This window comes from Melospiza georgiana, chromosome 16, assembly GCF_028018845.1.
Source record: "Melospiza georgiana isolate bMelGeo1 chromosome 16, bMelGeo1.pri, whole genome shotgun sequence".
Lineage (NCBI taxonomy): Eukaryota > Metazoa > Chordata > Aves > Passeriformes > Passerellidae > Melospiza > Melospiza georgiana.
Window position 1 is genome coordinate 2708862 of NC_080445.1, and position 22600 is coordinate 2731461.

At 50.4% G+C, this 22600-nt stretch overlaps 3 protein-coding genes across 11 annotated transcripts in view; 2 read left to right on the plus strand and 1 right to left on the minus strand.

Moving 5' to 3' along the window:
* Nucleotides 1–2699: 2699 nt before the first annotated feature.
* Nucleotides 2700–12742, plus strand: FLCN (folliculin). Its single transcript, XM_058035348.1, has 11 exons — nt 2700–2983; nt 4153–4299; nt 4933–5154; nt 5736–5896; nt 6622–6713; nt 7436–7626; nt 8208–8321; nt 8720–8843; nt 9092–9223; nt 10491–10596; nt 11334–12742. Exons 1-11 carry the CDS (start codon nt 2735–2737, stop codon nt 11533–11535), a joined length of 1740 nt encoding a protein of 579 aa, XP_057891331.1. The 5' UTR covers nt 2700–2734; the 3' UTR covers nt 11536–12742.
* Nucleotides 12743–14392: 1650 nt separating this feature from the next.
* Nucleotides 14393–16207, plus strand: PLD6 (phospholipase D family member 6). The gene is made up of 2 exons (XM_058035800.1): nt 14393–14786; nt 14909–16207. The coding sequence occupies exons 1-2, from the start codon at nt 14393–14395 to the stop codon at nt 15145–15147; spliced, it is 633 nt and encodes a 210-aa protein (XP_057891783.1). The 3' UTR covers nt 15148–16207.
* Nucleotides 16208–20188: 3981 nt separating this feature from the next.
* MPRIP (myosin phosphatase Rho interacting protein) overlaps nt 20189–22600 on the minus strand; it is a 72518-nt gene continuing 70106 nt past the window's right edge. For 6 of the 9 annotated variants that reach the window (XM_058035758.1, XM_058035757.1, XM_058035755.1 and 3 more), the window contains one exon: nt 20189–21315. In XM_058035758.1, the coding sequence (XP_057891741.1) occupies nt 21244–21315 (72 nt within the window). In that variant the 3' untranslated portion in view covers nt 20189–21243. The remainder of the gene's footprint in view (nt 21316–22600) is intronic. The other 3 variants (XM_058035759.1, XM_058035753.1, XM_058035754.1) reach the window with 2 other exon arrangements.

The following is a 22600-nucleotide window of genomic DNA, read 5'->3' on the forward strand; positions in this document are numbered from 1 at the left end:
TTTTGGGGGGGATCTCTTTGTTCTGGTTGTTTTTCAGGAGGTGATTTTGGCTGACTGGGGAGGATGCTGCTTGCCTGCTGTGTGTGGCAGGGCCCTCTGCTCCAGAGGTGTTCCAGCCCTCCTGGTGGCCTCTCAGAGCTCTGCTGAGCAACTCCAAGTAGAAACAATCTTTCTTTAGTGTCTTTCTTGGGAAATGCTGCTGCAGGTCCTTGTCTGCGCTGGGCCTTGGGATTTTGGATGGAACACTTTTTACTCTGAGCAACCTGGACGAGTGAAGCTGTCTCTGCCCACAGAGGGGCTGGGAATGGGATGGTCCAGAAGGTCCTTCCAACCCAAACCATTCTGAGATTCGTGTCTGAGCTCAGTGTTTCTGTAATAATCCATCTTGCTGACCATCTGGCTATTGTTTTAATCAGATACATAATTATTGTCCATGTGTGGCTGTGCTTGGATCCAGAGGTCTCTTGTAGCAGCATCAGCAATAGCTGCTCTTTCTTGGGATTAAAGTACAAGTTTTACTCCTTTGAATAATCTAAGCTGTTATCTACTTGGAAACTTTCTACTTTTGTTCAGATTCAGGTATTTACAGCTCTTTAAGGGGCAACTCCAAGGGGCAGGGGGGAATCTGGTACTCTATTATTTTGAAGCCTAATAGTTCATGTGGAATTTAGTTTAGCTTTCCGTCATAGAGGTAAATAATCCTTTAATACTTAAACTTGATACCCTGAAGAGAAACAGGAGTCGTTTAATGGAAATGAAGAGCCTGAACAGGTTTAACTTGGGCGTTTGCTCCCCTGCCCTTCTCGGGCTGTACCTGTGCAAACACTTCCACAGAGCCGCTTTATAAATCGGGAAACGACAATATTTGAAACCTTCATCTGCCATAATCTCACATTCTAAGCACTTTAAGGAATTAACACACACGGTGGGTGCAGAGTCTCCAACGGAGAAATCGCGCCGAGCCTGCGGAGAACACGGCACCGCCCTGAGGCCAGGGAAAGTCCCGGGAAGGGGCTCTGCGGCAGCTGATGGCGGAGCTCGTTAACGCGGCACACTCCAAACCTATCCCGGTCCCGGTCCCGGCTCCTTCGGGGGCTCCGCCCGCCGCCACCCCGGGTCCCCTCCCAGAGCCAGCGGGTCACGTGACCCACAGTGCGGCCCGTACCACCCTCCCGGGGGGAGCGCCGCCTGCTCCCGGCGTGGCACCCGCGGGTTGCTGGCTGCCGCTCGTCCCTTCTCGTGTCCCCGATGATCGGAGGTCTCTGCTTCGATCTGCGCTGTGACAGCTGGGCAGGTGTAGCGTGGGAGGGGAGGATGCGTCTTCCAGACCTCCTCACACCCCACCTCCTTTGAGGTAATGGCTCCGCCCGGCCCCTGTGGACAGGGCGGCCCTGGGCCGAGCCACTGCGGCAGCCGGGGGGTGGCGGCTCCCCGGGAGAGCGGCGGGACGGCCAGCTCAGTCCCCGGTACGAACGGGTTTCTCATCTCTCTCTTTCTCCTACCTTGTTCTCCATCTTCTCGCTTCTCCGCGGCGGCGGCGGGCGCGCGGGGGGGGAGCTGTCTGTCTATGTCCTCCCCCAGCTGGCGGTGGGGGTGGTACGGCCGGTGGGTCAGTCGGTGTCAGGCGCCCGCGGACACGGGACGGGCCGGGGGAGCCGCGGTGAGCGGGGGCTCCGGGCACGGGGACCGGGGCCGGGCCGGGGTGACGGGGCACGGGGACCCGGGCATTGGACCCGGCGGGACAGGCCGGCCCGGGTCCGGCAGGGCCTGAGGCGTTCGGGTCCGCGGGCGCTCAGCAGGGCCGGCCCGTTCCGGCCTGAGGCTCCGGGCACCGGGGGCTGCTCTGAGCGAGCTCAGCCTCGATCCAGAGGAGGCCACCGGGCTGATCAGGGGGGAAGAGAACCTGTCCTTTGAGGAAAGGCTGGAGCAACTGGGATTGTTCAGCCTAGAAAGGAGAAGGCTTCGGGGAGACCTAATTGTGGCCTTACAGCACCTAAATAGAACTTACAGGAAAGATGGGGAAGGATATTTACAGGGGTCTGGAGTGACAGGAGAGGGGGGGAACAGCTTCAAATTGACAGCAGGGTTAGATGGGATATTGGGAAGAAATTTGGTCTGTGAGGGTGGTGAGGCCCTGGCACAGAGCAGCTGTGGCTGCCCCTGGATCTCTGGAAGTGTCCAAGGCCAGGTTGGCTGGGGCTTGGAGCCACCTGGGACAGTGGAAGGTGTCCCTGTCAGTGGCAGGAGGTTGTGTTGGATGATTTTCAATGTCGCTTCCAACCCAAACCATTCTGAGATTCCCTGAACCTGTCCCTGTGATGCTGGAGGTATCTGGGCATGAGGGATTGGTCCAGCCCCATTCCCCCCCATGGGGCCGGAGGTGTCCTGGATCAGCATCCAGCATCTGGGCATGGCAGGCTGGGTTGCTCGAGGCCATCTCATCAGCAAGCAGGAGGTTGGTCCTGGATCAGTGGAATTCCTAGGGAGATGTTGGAGTCACCATCCCTGGAGGTGTTTAAAGGAAGAGTGGGCATGGCACTCAGCGCTGTGATCTGGGTGACAGGGTGGGGTTTGGTCACAGGTTGGACTTGATTAGCTCAGGCTGAGCTCCGGGTGGGATGCAGAGCAGCCCTGGCAGCAGCGAGGCCTGAGGTGTCCTGGGCTATCCCTGTGCTGACGGCGTCTCTGTCCCTGCCGCAGGAGCCTGGCCCGGCGGCCGCGCTGAGCCCTCGCCATGAACGCCATCGTGGCCCTGTGCCATTTCTGCGAGCTGCACGGCCCCCGCACGCTGTTCTGCACCGAGGTGCTGCACTCGCCGCTCCCGCAGGGCGCCGGCAGCGGGGACATCTCCGGGCAGAACGAGCAGGCCGAGGAGGAGGAAGGGGGCATTCAGATGAGCAGCAGGATCCGCTCGCACAGCCCGGCCGAAGGCGCCAGCGCCGACTCCAGCAGCCCTGGCCCAAAGAAATCTGACATGTGTGAGGTAAGTGGGGAAATCTGTGTGTGGGCATTGGTGTCCTTGGCTTGGTTGAAGGGCTCTGGGGTTCTCTGATGTAAATTGAATTGTTTAGAGACAAATAAAAATGTGAACAGCACTGGTTTTGTATGTGTCAGTGCCAGAAGATCTCCAAGTCGTCATAAACTGCAAACTAGCCCTAACTCTAATCCTAATGACCAACAAGAGGATGAAGGAGTTGAACACATACACCTTGACAGCACCTTGAGGCCTCTTTAAGCTCTGTGATCTGTGGTTCTTTTGTGGCTTTGAAATGCTTTCTTTATTCTCAAAGAGCATTTACTTTGTTAGATTAGGTCAGATCATTTATTAATAGTAATTTTAAGAGCAGTATTGGTTAGGAAACAAAAAAAAATAAAGCAAAAATAATAAAAAAATAGGAAATATGTATATTCTCAGTCATTCAGGGCTGCTCAGCCTGGAGAACAGAAGTTTGTGTGGAGACCTTGCAACAACATTCCTGTCTAAAGGGGCTTGCAGGAAATCCAGAGGGGGACTCTTCATCAGGAACTGCAGTGATAGGACAAGGAGTAGTGTGTTGAAACTGAAAGAGGGGAAATTTAGATTAGATATACTAAAACAATTGTTCCGTGTCAAGGTGGTGAGGCTCTGGCACAGAGAAGCTGTGGCTGCCCCATCCCTGGAAGTGTCCCAGGCCAGGTTGGATGGGCTTGGAGCCACCTGGGATAGTGGAAGGTGTCCCTGCCCATGGGGGTGGAATGAGGGGATCTTTAAGGTCCCTTCCTACCCAAACCATTCTATGATTTTCATACTTGTCCTCTATCAGTACTTCCTCTGATATATTTATTATTTACTTTCACTTCAGTTGTGGCCAGTTTTGTTTGGCCAATTGGTTTCACAGCTGGTGGAACTGAACTTTACCAGCACCAAGTTCACAGTGGAATTTAATAGTGGAAAATGAGCATAAGATCAGAGAAAGTATATCAGAGTTTTGTGTGAGGAGCTGAGTTCAAATCCTGACCCTGACTCACCTTCCTTGTCTTCTGAGTGTTTGTGTTCCTGTCTGCGTGTGTAAATAACATTTTATGGTGTTTTGGAGGGAACAGTGAGAGCTCTTTGGAAACCTGAGCTACCTGCACGCTCATTTATGGCTGGATTTGCTTTTCTGCCTTCAGGGCTGCCGCTCCCTCGCAGGAGGACACCCAGGGTACGTCAGCCACGACAAGGAGACCTCCATCAAGTACGTCAGCCACCAGCACCCAAACCATCCCCAGCTGTTCAGCATCGTGCGCCAGGCCTGCGTGCGCAGCCTCAGCTGTGAGGTACCTGCCCTGGGCACAGGGACTGCTCTCTGTGCCTCCTCCAGCACTTCAAACCCAAGATATTCCACTGCTGCTCCTGCCTGCTCCGTGCAGACTGGAACATGCAGGGAACAGGGGGAAAGACAGGCACAGAAGTCTGTTATTGCAGGATTGGTGGTGGTTTTTAGCTTGATTTTTTATGACCTCAAGGGTTCCTTCCTCTCACTTTGTGAGGCTAAAAATATGCCCTCCTTGGTTTTGTTCCTTGTGCTTATTATTTGTCGTTGTAAGATAACCTGGTTTTTGTAAAAACCTCTGAATGTGGTGTTGAGTGCCCTTTATAGACCATTAATATTCATCCTCTAATAGATATGAAGGAAAAACCTCACAGATTAATGAACATTTGTGTGTCAGGATCAGCAAAATTCCTTCTGGATTCTCAGTTGAATGGAGCTGAATTCTTAAAATACAGTTAAATTGAAGGATTTGGAGTGTTTGTAGGATATCTCTGGAAGGCTGTTTGAGCACAGTTTTGGGATAGTATTGTAAAAAGGCTTCATTTATTCACCAAGTGGGTGTTAAAGTGCAGGGAGCTGTTTAGTTGGTTATCTGTGATGTGTTTAATAACTTTGGTGTGTTGTCCCTTCCCTTCAGGTCTGCCCAGGACGTGAAGGCCCTATTTTTTTTGGAGATGAGCAACATGGTTTTGTGTTCAGCCACACCTTCTTTATCAAAGACAGCCTGGCCCGAGGTTTCCAGCGCTGGTACAGCATCATCACCATCATGATGGACCGGATTTACCTTATCAACTCCTGGCCTTTCTTGCTGGGAAAAATCAGAGGCATCATTGATGAGCTGCAGGGCAAAGCTCTGAAGGTGGGTCAGTCCCTGTGACTCAGTGTCAGTGCAGCATCATGATCCCTGATTGACAGCTGAGTCAAAAAGCTGATCCAGCTCTTGACAGGGTGGTCATGAAGATTGACACAAGGCTCCAGGGATGTTTATCCCCATCCCTGGAAGTGTTCATGGCCAGGTTGGACAGGGCTTGGAGCATCCCTGATCTCATGGAAGGTGCCAGTTGCCTGTGGCAGGGGGGGTTGGAACAATTTGATCTTCCCAACCCAAACCATCCCAGGATTCTGTGTCTGGGGGTGTAGGAGGGAAGGAACAGGAATTTGAAACACTCAGTGCTTTTCACAGGCCTCATAGACCACAGCTTTGTTACAAATGTAATTAAGTCAGTCTGGGAAGGACAATGATTTTGGAGCACAAATGTTACTTGATGAGAGTTTTAGTCCATCTAAGAATAAGATGTCCCTTCTTTCTCTGTGTTCCCATGACTGGACGACTGTGTGTGACACACCTTTTTCGCTTGGTATTTTTGGGGTTTTTTTGCCTGAGTTTTGCAAACACTGAACTTCTTCCAGTCAGTGACAGTGCCCTTGCTGTGTGTGCAGGTGTTTGAAGCAGAGCAGTTTGGGTGTCCCCAGCGTGCCCAGCGCATGAACACGGCCTTCACCCCCTTCCTGCACCAGCGCAACGGCAACGCCGCGCGCTCCCTGACCTCGCTGACCAACGACGAGAACCTCTGGGCCTGCCTGCACACCTCCTTTGCCTGGTAATGCCCTGCTGGGCTCAGCCTGGGCAGTCCCTCCTCAGGAGGATGCTGCCTGAAACAGTGGGAATGGGATTTGAGTGTTTGGGTGGATTTTTTGAGGTAATACTCAGACTTTTCTAAGTAGCGTCTTAATTGGAAGGAGCCAACACTGATGTCTTTAGGACAAAAAAATTTCTTTTTGCTGTGAGGTAATACTGATAGAAGCCATGGCTATGCAGATGGAAAGGTTTTGCAGATGGAAAGGTTTTGCAGTGTGGAAGAAAGGAATAAAAGATGCCCCTGCCCCCAGTGTGTTGCACATGGAATTCACAGGTGACAGACCATGGTGGTTCACCTGGCAGTGCCCCTGTGCTGCATCAGCAGCGTGGGAGATGCAGCCATTGGGCTCTGAGAGAGTCCAGTTGCTCCAGTGCCTGACTGGCTCATTAAACCTCCCTGGAAAGATGCCACAGGGAGGGTTGCAACACTGGCATGTGATTTGGATGGGGGATAAGCATGCTGCACAAAGAAATTGCAGAACGCTGGGATCGGGGTGACTCTGTGTGGCAGGGGTTGTAAGATGGGCTGATAGTCCCACACTCAGGAAAGCACTGGGATGTGCTGGAAGGTAGCACAAAGTGGTTAGTGCTTGGATATTTTGTTTGACATCATGACATAAAGTTTCTTACTGGATTTTTGCACCTGTCAAGCTGCATGACTGCTTCTCTTCCTTTCAATGTCTCCAGGCTGCTGAAGGCTTGTGGTAGCCGGCTTACAGAGAAGCTTCTGGAGGGAGCACCCACAGAAGACACCCTGGTTCAGATGGAAAAACTTGCAGGTGAGACAGAGGTTTCCAGAGCTGCAAAAACCCTCTGAGAATGCTTCAGATGATGAAACACTGAGTTCTTTGATCAGCATCTTCAGCACAGCCGTTGCTCATCAGTTTCACCTTGCTGGTAGTCTCTCCCATCTGGAGATGGCTCTGACAGGAATGTGAAATGCAGGCACCTCAAAGGCCCTCTGCAGTGGTGTTTGTCACTTGAGTAGCAGAGTTGCATCATCAAGATTGTTGTTCTCTGTGGCTGGGCTGGCCCTCCCAGTGAATCTGTACAGCCAGAAGGATTTGCAGTCACAACATATGGATTTATTGCTCCTTTTTCTACAAACTTTCTAAAAGTAAAGGATCATAGTTTTTTAGGGATTTTTTCCCTAGGTTGAACTATTTTATTAACCATGTATACTAGAATCTACAAAGCTTTGTCCATAACCTTTAAAACAAGAATAGAGAACATAGCTGATCAAAAAATGTGACTTTCAGTTCTGTAGAAAATGAAAATTCCTTCTTGACCCTTGAGTAGTTATTTTTTATCTGAATTAACACTTAAGTGTGTCTGTGCTGCTGCCAGTACTTTCAGTTACTGTGTTCTGAGCTCTCTCTCTTCCCACATCCACCCAAAATCACATGGCTGCAGCATGTGAGCACTTTCCTCTTTCCATTCCTAGAGAGCAGCAATTTTTATGACCAATCTCCTCCTCTGTTTTGGGGTTTTTTTTTTTTAGATCTGAAAGAAGAGTCAGAGGGCTGGGACGGTTCTGAGGAAGAAGAGAAGCCTTCTTCCCAGCCAGATGTTGTGGAAGGGCAGGAGCTGTCCAAAAGCTCCCCTGAAACCTCTCTGGTGCCAGACTGCAACAGCTGGAACGTGGCTCACAGGAGGTTGTCAGTGTTCCGCTCTCTCAGGCACATGAGACAGGTAACAGAGGCTGCAGAGTTCACAAGCTCTTTTCTCCTGATAATGTTTGATTTTTTTTTTTTAAGATCCATTTATTTCCAGCAATCTGCACATTCCGTGTGCTGTGCTCAGCACAGTGCCTGCCCAGCCAGGAACACGATGTGAACTGGATCTCTGGGCACGCTCCCTTCCTCACGTGGGCCTCTGGTGATCAGCAGTCATGTGGGGTGGGGTCAGATGATTTCCCTCAAACTCTGCACTTCTCTTCTTCCCAAGAGCAGTGGCAGTAATTTAATACAGAGGTTCTGCAGCATCTGGAAAGCCAAGCAATATTTGCTTTTTAAAAAAGTGTTTCAAACGGAAAAATGATTTACAGATAGAATAAATTATTCTGTATGGATCTTGCTTATCTGCTGTGCTTCCTGTGACCTGGCTGAGGGGGAAGGTTCATGTGTCCAAGGCTCATGTGCTAAATGTCCATGTCCATTCCTGCTGTCCTGGTCTAGCCCTTTCCTACCTGTCACTCATGTTTTTAACATGGCAAACTAGACATTTCAGTCATTTTTATAACCAGTGCAAAATGGTTTGGGTTTTTTTTCCAGGTTCTTGGGGCATCAGCATTCCGAATGCTGGCTTGGCATGTTCTGATGGGGAACCAGGTCATCTGGAAAGCTCAGGATGTGGATCTTGTCCAGTCTGCCTTTGATGTCCTACGGGTAGAAACCTTTTCCTTTGTTTCTTGGCTGCATATTTTTTTTGTACATGTATTTCTCTACTACTCCAGCCTTTATAATGATCTGCCCCAACATGTGATCTTGTGAAGAGTTTGTTCTAAATTATGTGGTTTTGAAAAAAAATAGCAATCAAAATAACCCAAAAAACATGCACAAAACAAAATCCCCTCAACCTCTGGATATCTTGCTTGTCCTCAGTGACTGCAGGGGCTCTCAGGCTGAGTGGGTTACTTTGATCCCCCAGATCAGGAGCATTTTCCTAAGCAGTGCTCCATGTTTTGGCCTGGAAGCTAAGCTCCAGGTTTAGCCCTGGAGGTCAGGGAGGGAATTGCAGTTAGTTGTTGAATTCCAGAGTTTCTCTCGGCTGGTTCCCCCTGCAGACGATGCTGCCCATCGGGTGCGTGCGGATCATCCCCTACAGCGAGCAGTACGAGGAGGCCTATCGCTGCAACTTCCTGGGCCTGGGCCCGCACGTCCAGATCCCTCCCCACATCCTGGCATCTGGTAAGAACCCCTTGCTGAACCCTCTCCTCTCCCTAGTCATGTTAAAAGACACTAGATTTTTATTTTTTTTTAATAAGAATTGGCTGCATGAAATAAAGCTCCAACCATTTCATTTTGTTTTCCGCGTGACTTTTCCTGGTCAGTGACTGAAAGATGTGACACCTTCTCTAGACAAAGCAGGGTCTGTAGCTGTGTTTTAGAGTCTGGGCTAGCACAGCTCATGCTCTTTTGGGCTCTTGTTGCTGCAGAGTTTGCAGTCATTGTGGAAGTCCGTGCTGCCTCCCGCTCCAGCCTCTACCCAACCCTGTTTGATGATGAGCAGTCCCTCAACAAGTACGAGTTCCTTGTCACCAGTGGGAGCCCTGTGGCAGCAGATCGAGGTGGGTGATGGATGCAGAAAGAGCCTCTGTCACTGAGATTAAAAGAGCATCTTGATCTTTAACTGGTTTTCATGTACTGGCCCTGAAGGAGGTTTGGGTAGAAGCCAGGTCAATATTCAGCTAGGGGTTAGCTGCTTGAGGTGAGGTTCACCACAGATTGTTCAGTTATAAAACATTTGCTCTACCAGATCAGCATTTTGCTTGTTAATTTTCATAAATGAGAAATGGATTCTGTAACATAGGTATAAGAAAAATTGTAGGGAAATTCTGTAACCCACAGTGAACACTTTCAATCCTGGGATACTCGTGTGTTTATTTTGAGTAAGACTAACTTGTAAGGACCATGACATCACTGATTTTCCATGTTCCACTTGGTAGTCAAATATGGCTGATAGAGAAATACCCAGACTTTTCTATTTAATTTTACCTACTTCCTTCCAGCAGTTGAACACTTGCACCTAGAGGTGATTTGAGTCAGGTCCATCAGTCTTGTCTTTTCTGGGAAGTCTTAATTTAGAAGAATTTGCCTCACTGAGTGTCTCAAAAGACACAGCAGATGGCTCATCCTTCCTCTTGGTCCCTGAAGACAGAGATGCAAAGCAGAGACTTGCTCTCTGCACAGTGCTCTTCCTGTTGTTGATCCCACATGTATAAATACACCAGTTTATTTTCCATCCAGTCAGTGGCATGTCCAGAAACTTCTGCACAAAAATAGTCACTGCAAGGTCTTTTCTCCACCACGGCATCAAACTTACTGGGCCATGGACTGCTGGGAAAAAAGTCTCCTAGGGACTTACAAAAAGTGGTCCAGGAATGCCTTGGGTTGGTTTACTTTTTCATTAAGTATCCTGGAACTGCCCTTTACAAGTGGAACATTAAAGCAAGTATAAGTTGGGGGGTTATATTTTTTATGTATGTTTCTATATTGTACAAAGAAGCACGAAGGTCTTTTCATAACCTTGTGTTTTTAATGATCTTTTGATAAGGGCACAACAAAAGCTAAGCAGGAGTTTAAAAGTGGGTCTGAAGAGAAAACAAAGATCCCTGAACCTGTTTGGATGTCTAGGGTCCTTCACTAAACTCCATGTTGCTTCTTTGATCAGATGTTTTTCTAATGGGATGACCTTTAGCTGCTCTTCCATGGCAATGAAATCCCAGCAGGCCACTGGGGGCTATAGTTAACAATTATTAGCAGTAAAGGTGTAAGCAGTAACCTTTACCTTGTGTGTCCTCTTTCTCACCCTTCCCCCTTTTTCTGCTCCTGCAGTTGGCCCAACAATCTTGAACAAGATCGAAGCTGCCCTGACCAACCAGAACCTCTCAGTGGATGTTGTGGATCAGTGCCTTGTGTGCCTGAAGGAGGAGTGGATGAAGTAAGTACAGCTCCCTTGCTCTCAGAGGAGCAGCTTTGGCACAGCAACAGCAGAGTGCAGGACACACTTCAGTCAGGTGACTTCTGCTGCAGCTCATTTGGATTTACAGGAACAAATTAAGTCAGGAGTTAAGAATTTCCTACTCTAGTCCTAACTCTCTTTTTGGCTTTCAGCAGTTCTTAACCTTTATGCTTCAGTTCACACATCTGTAGGTTTACCTGCATGACACCACCTGCCTGCCTCACCCAGGTTAGGAGGATTAAAGCTGCAGATCCCTCTGTGCCTGTCAGTGTGGCCATAGCCCAGCACAGCTGACACCCAAACACATGCCCGGGTTCTGCCTTCAGGCTCTGCATTTCAGAGGTGCAGGTAGCTGTAAAGGAGGACCAGTCAGTCATGTGAATAATTCATGGCACATCATGACTGTGTGAATTTACCTGAAGGCAGATGGGCACTGGATGTGTCTCCCAGTTGTCACAATTCATTGTTCTACTTTCTGCTAGAATGAAAAAGCCAAACTAGAAATATGCCCATTATTACTGAAAATGAGTCATCTCCCTGACTAATCATCACCCTTCTTCATCAAAGCATGAGAATAGTTTCAATGAAACACTGGTAGAAGCTTTTATTAACATTTAGTTGCAGTAGGTGCCAAGAGAAGCTCCAGCTCCTCCTTGTTCCCTGTTTGATGGTGTGTGAGTCCATTTGATAATGACAGCAATCTCTTGTTCCTGCAGTAAAGTGAAAGTCCTCTTTAAGTTCACTAAAGTGGACAGCAGACCCAAGGAGGACACCCAGAAGCTGCTGAGCATCCTGGGAGCTGCAGAGGAGGACAATGTCAAACTCCTCAAGTTCTGGATGACCGGCCTGAGCAAGACCTACAAGTCGCACCTGATGTCGACAGTTCGCAGCCCGACGTCCTCAGAGTGCCGGAATTGAAGGGTGCCCAACCCCTGCTGCCTTCAGAGAAGGGCAGGGACCCCTGGTTACCTCTGCTGAGCCTGCAGCTTGTGCTTTAGGTGGATAGTGAGGCTTCGTCACTATTCTCCTGGTCCTCAAACCAACTTGAAGAGTGACTTGAGTCTTTTCTACTTGCTGTGAGACTGGACTAATAAGTGCTAATCCACAGTGCTGCTGTCTCCCCAGGAACTCAGCTCTCAATCTAGACGTGCACACTCAAGACTAAAACACAGCAACGCTCAAAGAATCAGCTAAATTAATTAAAATCCCATCCTGTCCTCATTAAGCATCGTGGTGTGGCAGCAGGCCTCACCTTTAGGTTGCTTGGCAGGCCTGTGACAGCATCCAGAACTCCTGGGAGTGCATATGGTTAATCTCACTGAAATCCCACATAAATCTCCTCAATGCCTGAGAGAACAAGAACCAAAAATACGAGGCACGTCACAGGGTATGGATCACATGTAAATTATTTCAAACCACTTTGTGCTCAGATTTAAGAGACTATTTTCTGCTGTAGCATAAGTCAGGATATCCCATGGGAGTCCTGTCACTCCTCTTTATTTATTTATAATCTTAACTTGAGACGGTTTTAGCATTTGCTTTGGAAATCTTGTCTGGGAGGGCGAATTGTAAAATAAGAAGCCTCAAAATGCAGCCTGCTTGCCTCTCAGAGGGGAAAATACTCGCCTTGTTTTGCCTGTGGTTGAAGAACTTCCAGGTAATGAAGATAACCTCGCCAGGATAAGGTTCTCTTCTGTCTTTTTTAGCTTCCTAATAAAGCAGAAGAGATTCAACCTGTAGGTGCTCCCTTATATAACTCTATAGTAGCCATTTTTGCTTAATAGTTCCTGAAAACATTGGTGCATTTTTTAATTACCTAACCAGATATTCCTTAGCTGTTCCGTAAGGAATCTCTGTTTCTGTTGTGAAGTCTGGGGTTTATGTCTTTTCTTTTTGTTTTCTGGATCATTATTGGGAACACTTGACGTTACCACAGATGTTTTGAACAAGCTAAAGGCAGGTTTTACCCAGGTGACCTTCTACACTCACTCAAGCTCAGAGAGGATGTTCCAGCTTTGTCACAAGTTCTGTTCTTATATATAAAATACGGAGGTTGATTTTTGTCTGGAACATCTGTAAAATGGAGACAGGCATTAAATCTCATAAGAGCTATTTTTGTAAAACGAACAAAGCCTGGTTTTGTGTTTATTTTCAGTGTGTGTGTGTTGTGGTGAGGGAAAGCAGCAGCTGATCCACAAAATTCCTGCATCCTTAGCCTAGATCTAATGTAGAAATGTAGAGAATTTAATACTGGTCTTTTACTCTTATTTTTGTATTAGTTTCTTGTAGACTAACCCAGTAATTTTATTTTAAAACTATTCTGGTCCAGTCCAGAGCTGTGTAACAGAACAGGTGAGACATCATTTGACATTGAGACCTTCTTGATTGCTGAACTGGATTTGTCTTTTAAAAAAACAGCTCTCCCAAGAAATCCAGCATCAAAACCTCACCTGGTGCTTCCTCCCAGAACAGCAAAAGGGTTGGTCACAAGGTCGAGCCGAGGCTGCTGCTGCTCCCTTGCTCCTGGTGAGTTGTGCAGGACGTTGATCCCTCTCCATCCTGACCTGGTGGGCTGTCATGGACAAGCAGACTCAGCTTTGAGCCAGGGCAAGGAAACCACTAAAGCTTATAAAAATGCCCACAGGAAAGAAGGAGGAGAGCTGCCAAGTCAGTGAAGCTCCACCCAGCTGTGCTTGCCTGCCAGAACACATCTGTAGGTGGGATTGCCAAAGGATTGCCTGGGCAGGTTCCTGCAGCTCGCAGGTGAGGCCGCGGCTGCTCCCTTTGCCGTCAGCGAGAGCTGGAATGTGCACAACTCAATTAACAAAAAAAGTCATCTCTGCAGACACCTTTCAGCACCCTCTTTCCCTCCAAATGATATGCCTCAGAGACAAACTGATGGAGACAGGATAATTCTTTATTCCAGAGTGATTTCTGCCCGGCTGAGCAGCGTGTAGCTGGGAGCGAGGTGGGAGCAGTGAGTGCTGCAGCTGCCGTGTGATGGAGCCAGTGCTGGCTCACTGCTGGCCGCAGCGACAGACAAACCCCTTTGGTGGCAGTGCTGCAGCTACAGACAAACCCTTCTGGTACCAGTTCTGCCACCCCTGTCCCCTCTGCCAGGCAGGGTCGAGCAGCTGATGGTCCCCTCTATTCCACCCTCATGAGACTCCACCTGCAGAGCTGCCTCCAGCTCTGGGCCCACAGCATCACAAGGGTGTGGAGCTGCTGGAGCGAGCCCAGAGGAGGCCACAGAGACGCTCCAAGGGTTAAAGCCCCTCTGCTCTGGGACAGGCTGGGACAGCTGGGGGTGTTCACCTGGAGAAGATCCAGAGAGGCCTCAGAGCCCCTTCCAGAGCCTAAAGGGGCTCCAGGAGGGCTGGAGAGGGACTTTGGATGAGGGCCTGGAGGGGCAGAACACAGGGAATGGCTTCCCACTGCCAGAGGGCGGGGCTGGACGGGATATTGGGAAGGAATAGCAGAAAATGTCCCTGCCCATGGCATGGGACTGGAACTGGATGATCTCTGAGATCCCTTCCCACTAAACCATTCTGTGATTAAAGGATGGGAATCCGCTGCATGGGCTCGGTGTGCGGTGTCGGGTTCGCTGTCAGGGTTCCGGTACCTGGGGAGGGGTCGGTGTCCGGGGCAGGATCCGGAGCCCCTCGGAGCAGGGTCGGTGCCGGGATGCGGGAGCGCGGCCCAGCCCCGTGCGGCGGCCGCTCCTCCCCGCGGGCCGCTCCCGCCTCCGCCGCGGCTGCGCGGGCCGGGCCGGGCCATGAGGGCGGCGGGGGCGCTGGCGGCGGCGGCCGTGACCGCGGTGGCGCTGGCGGTGGCGGCCTGGCGGCGGGCCCGGCCCGTGCGGGAGGTGCTGTTCTTCCCCTCGCCGCCCTGCTGCATCGAGGCGCTGCTGGCCGAGGCTGCCGAGCCCGGCGCGCCCGCCCGGCCCTGCCCGTGCCCGCTGCCCAGCGGCGACACCGCCCTGAGCCGCCTGGTGCGCCGCCTCCTCTCCGCCCGCCGCTCGCTCGACCTCTGCCTCTTCTCCTTCTCCTGCCCGCAGCTCGCCCGGGCCGTGCAGCTCCTGCACCGCCGCGGGGTCCGCATCCGCCTGGTGACGGACGCGCAGTACATGGGGCTGCACGGCTCCCAGATCGGCCGCCTGCGCCACGCGGGTGAGCGCTGAGGGACCGGGGCCGGGCCTGCCCCGCTGCGGGCCCGGTGAGCCCCGAGTTGTGTCTGACAGCCCCTGTGTGTCTGTGTCTGTCTGTCTGTGTCTGTGTGTGTGTCCCTGCAGGGATCCAGGTGCGCCACGACCAGCACAGCGGCTACATGCACCACAAGTTCGCCATCGTGGACCGCAGGATGCTCATCACAGGCTCCCTCAACTGGACCACCCAGGCCATCCAGAGCAACCGCGAGAACGTGCTGGTGGTGGAGGACGCCGAGTACGTGAAGGCTTTCCAGGAGGAGTTTGAAAGGATTTGGGAAGAGTACAATCCTGCCAATTACAGGTTTTTTTCTGAAAGGCAGTAAATGATAGAGCTGCCTCACAGGCCTAGTGGAGCATGGTAACACCCACAGAGTTTATTATTATGTATAGACATCATTGTTTTGTCCATCTGGGTGTAACTTTGGTGGTAAATGTCTCCAGAGAAGTGTTCTCTGCCCTAAAATGCCACAGATCCCTTGCTGTGGGTGTGCTAGAGGGAATGACACAACTGTTTGGTTGTGAGGGTGACAGTGACAGAGCTGCATCCATGGGCATTAAAACTTGGGGCAGGCTCGTTGCTGTGCCCTGGTACAGACCAGGTGTGTTCCTACAGTGCTGAGCTTGTGTTTCAGTGGTAAAAGGAACATTTTCAGCTTGGGATATGGAATGGAATTGTAGCAAATTCCAAATGGAATTGTAGCCCAAGGGCGCCTCTACACTGAAAAGGTAGGGAGAGATGAGAGGGCTACAGCAGAGTTAAGAGTTTCTATAGATTAAGTGCCTCGGTTACATTTCTTGTTGGCATTAATTGTTGGAAGTTGGTAAAAGGAAATTCCTGGGAAATAGCAACAATTTTTAAGTTTTGAATGTGTACATGTTTCTTTTGGTTAAAGGTTATCAGAGCTCTGGTGTAAAAGATGAGCACAGATGGTAATGAGAGCTTCACTTCCAGCAAGGAAGGGTCAGGAGCTCTGGAGGGAAATGGGAGAAATGGTTCTTTGGGATCAGGGTTTATCTGGAGAGCAGACACAGCTAGAGCTGGGTCACCACTTCAGGTGGGCTCTGGAAATCCCACCTGCTTCTTTCAGGTGTTGGGACACCTGTCATGGTCTGTGCCCTCCCCTGGCAGCACCAGCCTGGGGACAGCGAGGGGAGGGAGGTGACACCTCTGTCCCCACAGCTCAGGGTGGAACAAAGATGATGTAAAAACCTCAGAATTTCTAACTCAAAATAGTGTCTATGTAAGAATTGTTTTATACTGAATGGAAAGTGCCTTAATATCTCTCAAAATGAAAAGAGGTTTTTATATTCTGTTACTATTTTTGTTACCAGTAGTGCTGTGATTGGCACTGTTAAATAAACCATTTTCACAGAAAACATCAACAGCTTCATCTCACTTTTTCATTTCAATTCCTGTAGATCCTTACTAAGATATTTATGATCCATGGACATCCCCAGATTTTAGATTTGTTCTGAGAAAGTTTGCATGAGGGAAAGAAAATGATGTTACCTGTATGGATGCACCTTGGGAAGGTCATTCTCCAATAAATCCCATTCAGCAGCACTAGATTTAAACTACTTAAAATATATTATTGCTGTTAAAATGCTGCCTATTGCATTTCCTATGTGAAGGGTGACTATAAAAACCATCTCCCTTTTCCTGCTCTGACTTCTGCCCTGTTCTTCCTTCTTTTTAGAAATAAACCTGTCACACACGGCGTGCAAAGGGTGGTGCAAAAATAGTTTATTACCATATAGTTAATGTAAAGTTAGGTAATTATATTTACAAAGTAAAAATGATCAGCTACATCCAGGGGAGCCTAGCGTGTCACACAAGGTTTGTAAGGAATAAATACAGTGAGAAAAAGTGACGTTTCTATTACAGCCAGCAATTGATCAGGAATGGTGGTTCTTAAAAAAGCACTGGAGAATAAACTGGGAGTGGAAGGGGGAAGGAGACAGGAACTCACACACAGGGAGGAACAGGAGCTTTCCACACCCTCCCCTCTGCAGGGGATAAAAGGATGTGTGAGAGCCCCGAGGCTGCAGCACGGGCACAGCTGGAGCTGAGGGACGGCTGCTCCGTCACATCAGCACAGAAACTGCTCTGGGAGATGATGAATCCTCCACCCCCAGTGCTCACAGATGTGACCCAGAACCAGTCCCCACTGCTGGGTGAAGCTCTGCCCTGACAGAGCCAAGGCTGGGCTGTTCCGAGGCCACAGGAGGAAACCTGGCCATGAACACCTGAACTGCCACATCAGACACCACCCTTGGCCTCACAGAACCTCCTTCTCCCAAACCTCCGTCCTTGCAAGCGATTCTCTAAACTCCCAAGTCATCCAGAACTCCAGGAAGGGGCACAAGGGCCAAGCCAGAGGATTCCTGGTTCCTACTTACCCCAGTCTCCAGTGTTTTACATGCTTTGCTTTCTCTAGGTGAGAGCAGTGAGCACGCTTGTCCTGCACACAGGGTGAAGAAAGCACGTAGAAAATAATGCTAATTGCACCCATTATTCACGAGCTCAGAGCCAGCTGGGTTAGCTCAACTTGTCAGGTTTCTCTGGTAAATCCCACACCCTCTGTTTGGTTTCCTCAGCAGCCTCACACTGAGGTTGTTCACCTGTGTCTGCAGCAGTGCTTTCACTTTTCTTGCTGTAGTTCCACTGGTTGGAAGTTACTCAGTGAGTTACAGCTCACGGCCAGGCTGCTGTGTGATTTTTGTGTGTGCAGGGGGCTGTGGCTGGCAGGGAGCTGTTGGTGCTCTCTGTAACAACAGGGCACAGTTTGCACATGCACAGCACTGATGCTGCTGTCAAACACAAGGTTATTGAGGCCTCTGACTGGAAAAAAATACCCCAAATTTATAGCAAAGAAGGTTACAGTGGTCAAACAGAGTGTACACAATCTTCAGGCAGGTACCTGCAAAGCTAAAGGCATAGATCAGCAGAAAAGGTTTGAAAAGGTTTTTAAACAGTCCTCAAACCCCCAAAAAAGCAGTTTATCAGGGCAGGTGGGGTGGGTTGGACTCGTTAACACTCATTCCTCCTCTCCCAACCCACTTTGTGGGGCCTCTGTGCTAAAACAAGACTTAAAAATCAAACCCACAACTCAGTGACAAAAGAGAACCCTCTGCAAACTGCTGAGGAATAAATATTTACACTGCACTGCTTGGAATACTATACAGGTATTAAATTACTTTTGTTTTTAAAAAAGAAGAATAAGAAAGCTTTTTTTTTTTACCTAAAAAAATGGAAAAAATATAGAGCAAAGGCAAGCCACAACAAACTGAGTATCCAAACCAGGACAAATATGTAAAGGTCTTGTGGAAGTGCCATCGAATAGAGTAGGTACAAAATGTGAGCACTTTTATTGCAGCCCAGTTCTCTGGTACCATAAAAAGGGAATTTTCTGGTTTGCAAGCCAGCACCAATTCTAAGCAATTCTATTTTTGAAACAAATGAACACAATTTGCTTCCTTTTTTAACACATGGGCAAAGAACAGGTGACATTTAAAGAAGGATTCTGTCTGGCTCAGAGGAGATGGTGCAAATGGGAGGAAAATTTTACTCAGGAAAAATAGGATTACTTGGAGCCAACAAGGCTCCAAGACCTGTGCCTTTGCTGCACTTGAGTTTTCCTAAACCTCCCTTTTTGGTGCTATCAATAGTGAGGAGAGATGCAGAATGCAGCAGCTTGCCCACACACTTTCTAATTTAAATAGCCACTGATTAATCCCAAAAGATGGATGAAGCCTGGAGCAGGAAGAGGCAGGAGGATAACTGAGGATCACTGCTATGAGTAAAAGGACTTCTCCCTTTAATTTCAAGGCTCTACAGCAGGAATATTTCAGTTTGGGGCTGTTTATTGGCGCTGCAGGTTCTTTTTCTTTAAATGGAGGTGAAGTGCTGCCCCTGGCCTTGGAGAGATGCTCACACTGACCAGAGGAGCCCAGAGCCCTCAGCACAGGTTCAGAGCATTTGGATGCATAAGGGACCTTCCTCCCTCCTCTTCCTCTCAGTGACGCCCACAATTCACAGCTCCCACCTTAAACACACTCCAGACATCCTTCCCAAGCACTGCCCCAGAGGGTGCAGCTGCTCCTGATGATGCCCAGCCCTGGCTGTACAGCTGACCAAGATTCTCTGTTTATTTTTCCAGAGGAGCCCATGGAAAATAACTGCTCCTACAAGCTGAGCAGGATTTGCTGGGGAATCTAAGAAAGGGCAAGGTCCACATGGCAAGAAGGAGAGCAGGATGTTCTGCTTGGTTGGCTGAAAAGGACAAAGTCCCACCGTGAGTCTACAGAGAAGAGGAGGAGGAGGAGGAGGAGGAGGAGGAGGAGGAGGAGGGTTCTGGAGCCGGTGACACCCTGCAATGGAGAGCAATGACAATAACAAGGCCCACGTGCCATCCCAAATCCTTGCTGCCTCCCACAGGAGATCAGAGCTCACCTCAGACAGCAGAGCAGCCAGGGCTGATCCAGGTAGGTCCCCAGGAAGGTCCCCAGGCTCTCCAGACCATGGAAGTGCTGTGGTGAGCTCTGGACGCAGTGGCTGCCCCTGCACACACCTGAGGGCACTGTTCATGAGGGAAAGGCTTTGTGTCCAACAGGATGAGCACCTTTCCTGCCCTGCTCCACCTCCAGCACCTCCATGCCCAGCCAGGCACACAGAGCATCCCTGCCGTGTCCCCTGCAAGGTGCTGCCGTCCTGCCTGGGGACAAAGGGGCTCCTCTGGGCAGGACCAGTGCCAAGCAAGGCCACACAAGCTGGACAAGAGCCTGACTCCCACCATAGTCCAGTGACACCGTGTCCTGCCGAGGGTCCTGCTGGAAAAAAGAGATTCTGCTCCCAGGAGGATGAAGGTGACTCTGGCAACTGCTGTGGTCCAGCCTGGCAGGACTGGGGGTCCTTCACCAGCCCCATGGGGCTCTGAGAGCTGCACCTGTACCAAGCACCACACCCAAAAGCAGCAGGGAAGCACCAGGAGCTGCTGGCTCAACCTTGGCTGCGTGCCTGAAGGACAAGAGGAAGCTCTGCTCCGCTGAAGGCCAGGGTATCTTCCACATCCCAGCCTGAAGAGGTCACTCAGCACCCAACCAGGCTGGGAAGCCAATGTGCCAGAATCTCCTTCAGCCCTGGTGACCTTCCAGGTGGCATCTTGAGATTTATCCAGGAATGAAGCTCCACACCTGCAAAGCAGCACAGGCTTCTCCTAGGCAGCCTCTGCTCAGCTGGCTGTGACCATCTAGTGCTACCAGCTCCTCATCCCTTGGTTTGTATGCATTTATCTGCCTCATGGTGCTAAATTGTATGTTTTAAGTACAGAAGCTATTAGGACTGAGAAGGTCTGAAGCACATACTGGTTTTGAGATCTTTATTTCAGGAAAAGATTAAAGAATTAAAATAGGAGCTGCCCTGCTGACAAGAAGAGTTGAATTCAAGAAGCTGGTAAAAAAGGAGCATTATATGCATTGAGCACTGTGCATTTTCAGTCAATATTGGCTCTACTTTCTACTCTACTTTCCTTTGACTAGGAAAAGGGAGTTTCACATGCGCACAGACCCTGGGATACACGGGATTCGATGAGAGGAAGGGAGTAACAGCAAAAAAAAAAAAAAAAAAATTAAAGAGAGTGCTGGGCTTGATCTAACAGAGGCAAGAAAGTGATCTTACAGCTTGGCCCCTGAACACCAACTCCGGCCACCGGCAGACGGGAGCGAGGACGTGCCGACGGCGCCGGCTCCAGGGTGCTCTTCAGTAGCTGCAGCTCCCCATCCACAACCACCTGGGCAGCCACCCAAGCTGGCCAGGCTTCGGTGGCACCTACATTCAGGACACGGCACAGTCACGGGGCAGGAGAATCACTTCTTGCATCCTTCTCCAGCCAGACGTCAGTGTGGTACCTCCAGGCTGCGGGCGCCGGCTCAGCTCCCCGGCAGCTTCCCCCGGCTTTCCCCCCTTGTAGGTGCAAGTAATGCAGTGGAGATCAATGGTTAGATCAGGCTCCTGTGTGCTCTGGGCACGGGGTCTCTAGACAGCAGTAAGAGCTCGGTCTGGCTGACAGCACCCAGGCCCTGCTCGCTCTTCCCGACAGAGCTATAGCTTATTAACAGGCTGCTGAGCCTTAATACTGACACTTAGTGTAATGGTTTACAGTAAAGAAAGGATTCTCCTACAAAGCGCCGAAGAGAGGGGGGGAAAACCCCACTCCAATCCCTTCCTCTCCCTCTCAGAGTCTCTGGAGCATCTCACAAGCAGGGAAAGGAGCTGGGGAGGCGAGGGGAGGGCACCGCCAGGTCCCGTCGGGGCGTCAGGACAACGACAGCGAGGACATCGTAAGGAGCAGAGACAAACGGTGCTGGTGCTGTGCTGCCTCAAGCTGGGAGGTGCGCGTGGTCAAGCGGAGCGGGGAGAACTAGTCTTTCTTCAAGTCCCTGGATTCAAAAAGCTTCAGGCGTTCTTGCACAGTCAGGCCTTCCTTCAGACTCTGCGAGACACAAAAGACAGAGAGCGGAGTTGGCGCAGGGGCGGCGCTCAGGCACAGCCGTGGCAGCAGGAGCGGGATCCTGGGCCAGGATTAGTGGGACATGCTGAGGAGAACACACGGTTATGGAGGGCAGCTACTGCCTGGAGACAGGGGGAGATTGCAGATGAACCAGGCGACGAACCAGAAGCAATGAGAGGCACATCATGCTGCAAGCAGGATTAGCTGACTTGGGAATGACCCCTGTGCTGGGGTGACTTTATGGTGCTTGTATCCCCACTCTGGTTAGCCCAGAAATAAGTTTTGCACCTTACAGACTGGTTCTGAGAGTGAAGGGGGGAAGAAGAAGCATGCAGAAATATTTTCCCAAACTGGCTGGGGGAGAGGCTGCTTGAATCTGCTTTCTAGAGGAATCTCTTTGGAGGTTCTCTCCCAAACTTGCCCTAAACCAGGACACCCCCGGGCTCACAGGGCACTGCTGGATGGGGCAATTCCAGCAAGGGAGCTCCAGGCAGGCCAGCTGGGATCTGCTGTGCTGAAGGCCCAGGATGCTGAGCTGGACCTGCAGGCTGGTCCTTCCCAGCCTGCCCCACCATACAGCACCCATGGGGACAGTCCTGGCCACACTCCGTGCAGGATTTGCTCAGGAAACCCTGGAAACTGCTGTGTGCTGCCAATGACCATCCCATCCCTTCTCTCACCCCACCCTGGGACAGCCCACAGTTAGACAGAGCATCCTAAATGTGGCTCATGGCTGATCCAATTCAGATGCAGCATCCAGATTTCAAGGCACAACTCTCAGCTGGCCAGCAGCCCCCTGGCACGTGGAATTGTAAAATCCATCAGCTACACATGAGGACTCAGTAGCACAGTACTGAGAGGGGCAGAAACCCAGAAACAAATTGCCTGACTCCTGTAGGACAGCTTTAAATTGAAACCAGCCTGCAGAGATGCACCAATCCAATGGCAGCACCCTCCTTCCTGCAGCCTCAAACCTGTGGCACAAGAGACTGGGGAGAGCAAAGCATTAGGTGGTGAGCTGTCCCTGTAGATGAGGAGGCACAGCCACCTCCCATCCCTAAAACAGCCCCATAGCCAGGGCTCTGCCCCTCTGTGCCCCACTGCCTGTCCCAGCCCCACAGCTCTGCCTGCCAGCCCCGTCCTTGCAACTTGCAAGGAATTCATGCTGCAGCTGGACATGATTCACTGCACAGACCAAGCCCTGGCACCTTCAAAGGCACAGACTGCAGGGATGGAAATCAGCTCCTATAGGAAAGTCTGAGAGAAC

Coding starts and splice junctions, on each gene's coding strand:
- PLD6 (XM_058035800.1), top strand. CDS start 14,393: ATGAGGGCGGCGGGGGCGCTGGCGGCGGCGGCCGTGACCGCGGTGGCG. Junction 14,787..14,908: donor CGGCCGCCTGCGCCACGCGG/GTGAGCGCTGAG, acceptor GTGTCCCTGCAG/GGATCCAGGTGCGCCACGAC.
- FLCN (XM_058035348.1), top strand. CDS start 2,735: ATGAACGCCATCGTGGCCCTGTGCCATTTCTGCGAGCTGCACGGCCCC. Junction 2,984..4,152: donor AGAAATCTGACATGTGTGAG/GTAAGTGGGGAA, acceptor TTCTGCCTTCAG/GGCTGCCGCTCCCTCGCAGG. Junction 8,322..8,719: donor CTGCCTTTGATGTCCTACGG/GTAGAAACCTTT, acceptor TTCCCCCTGCAG/ACGATGCTGCCCATCGGGTG.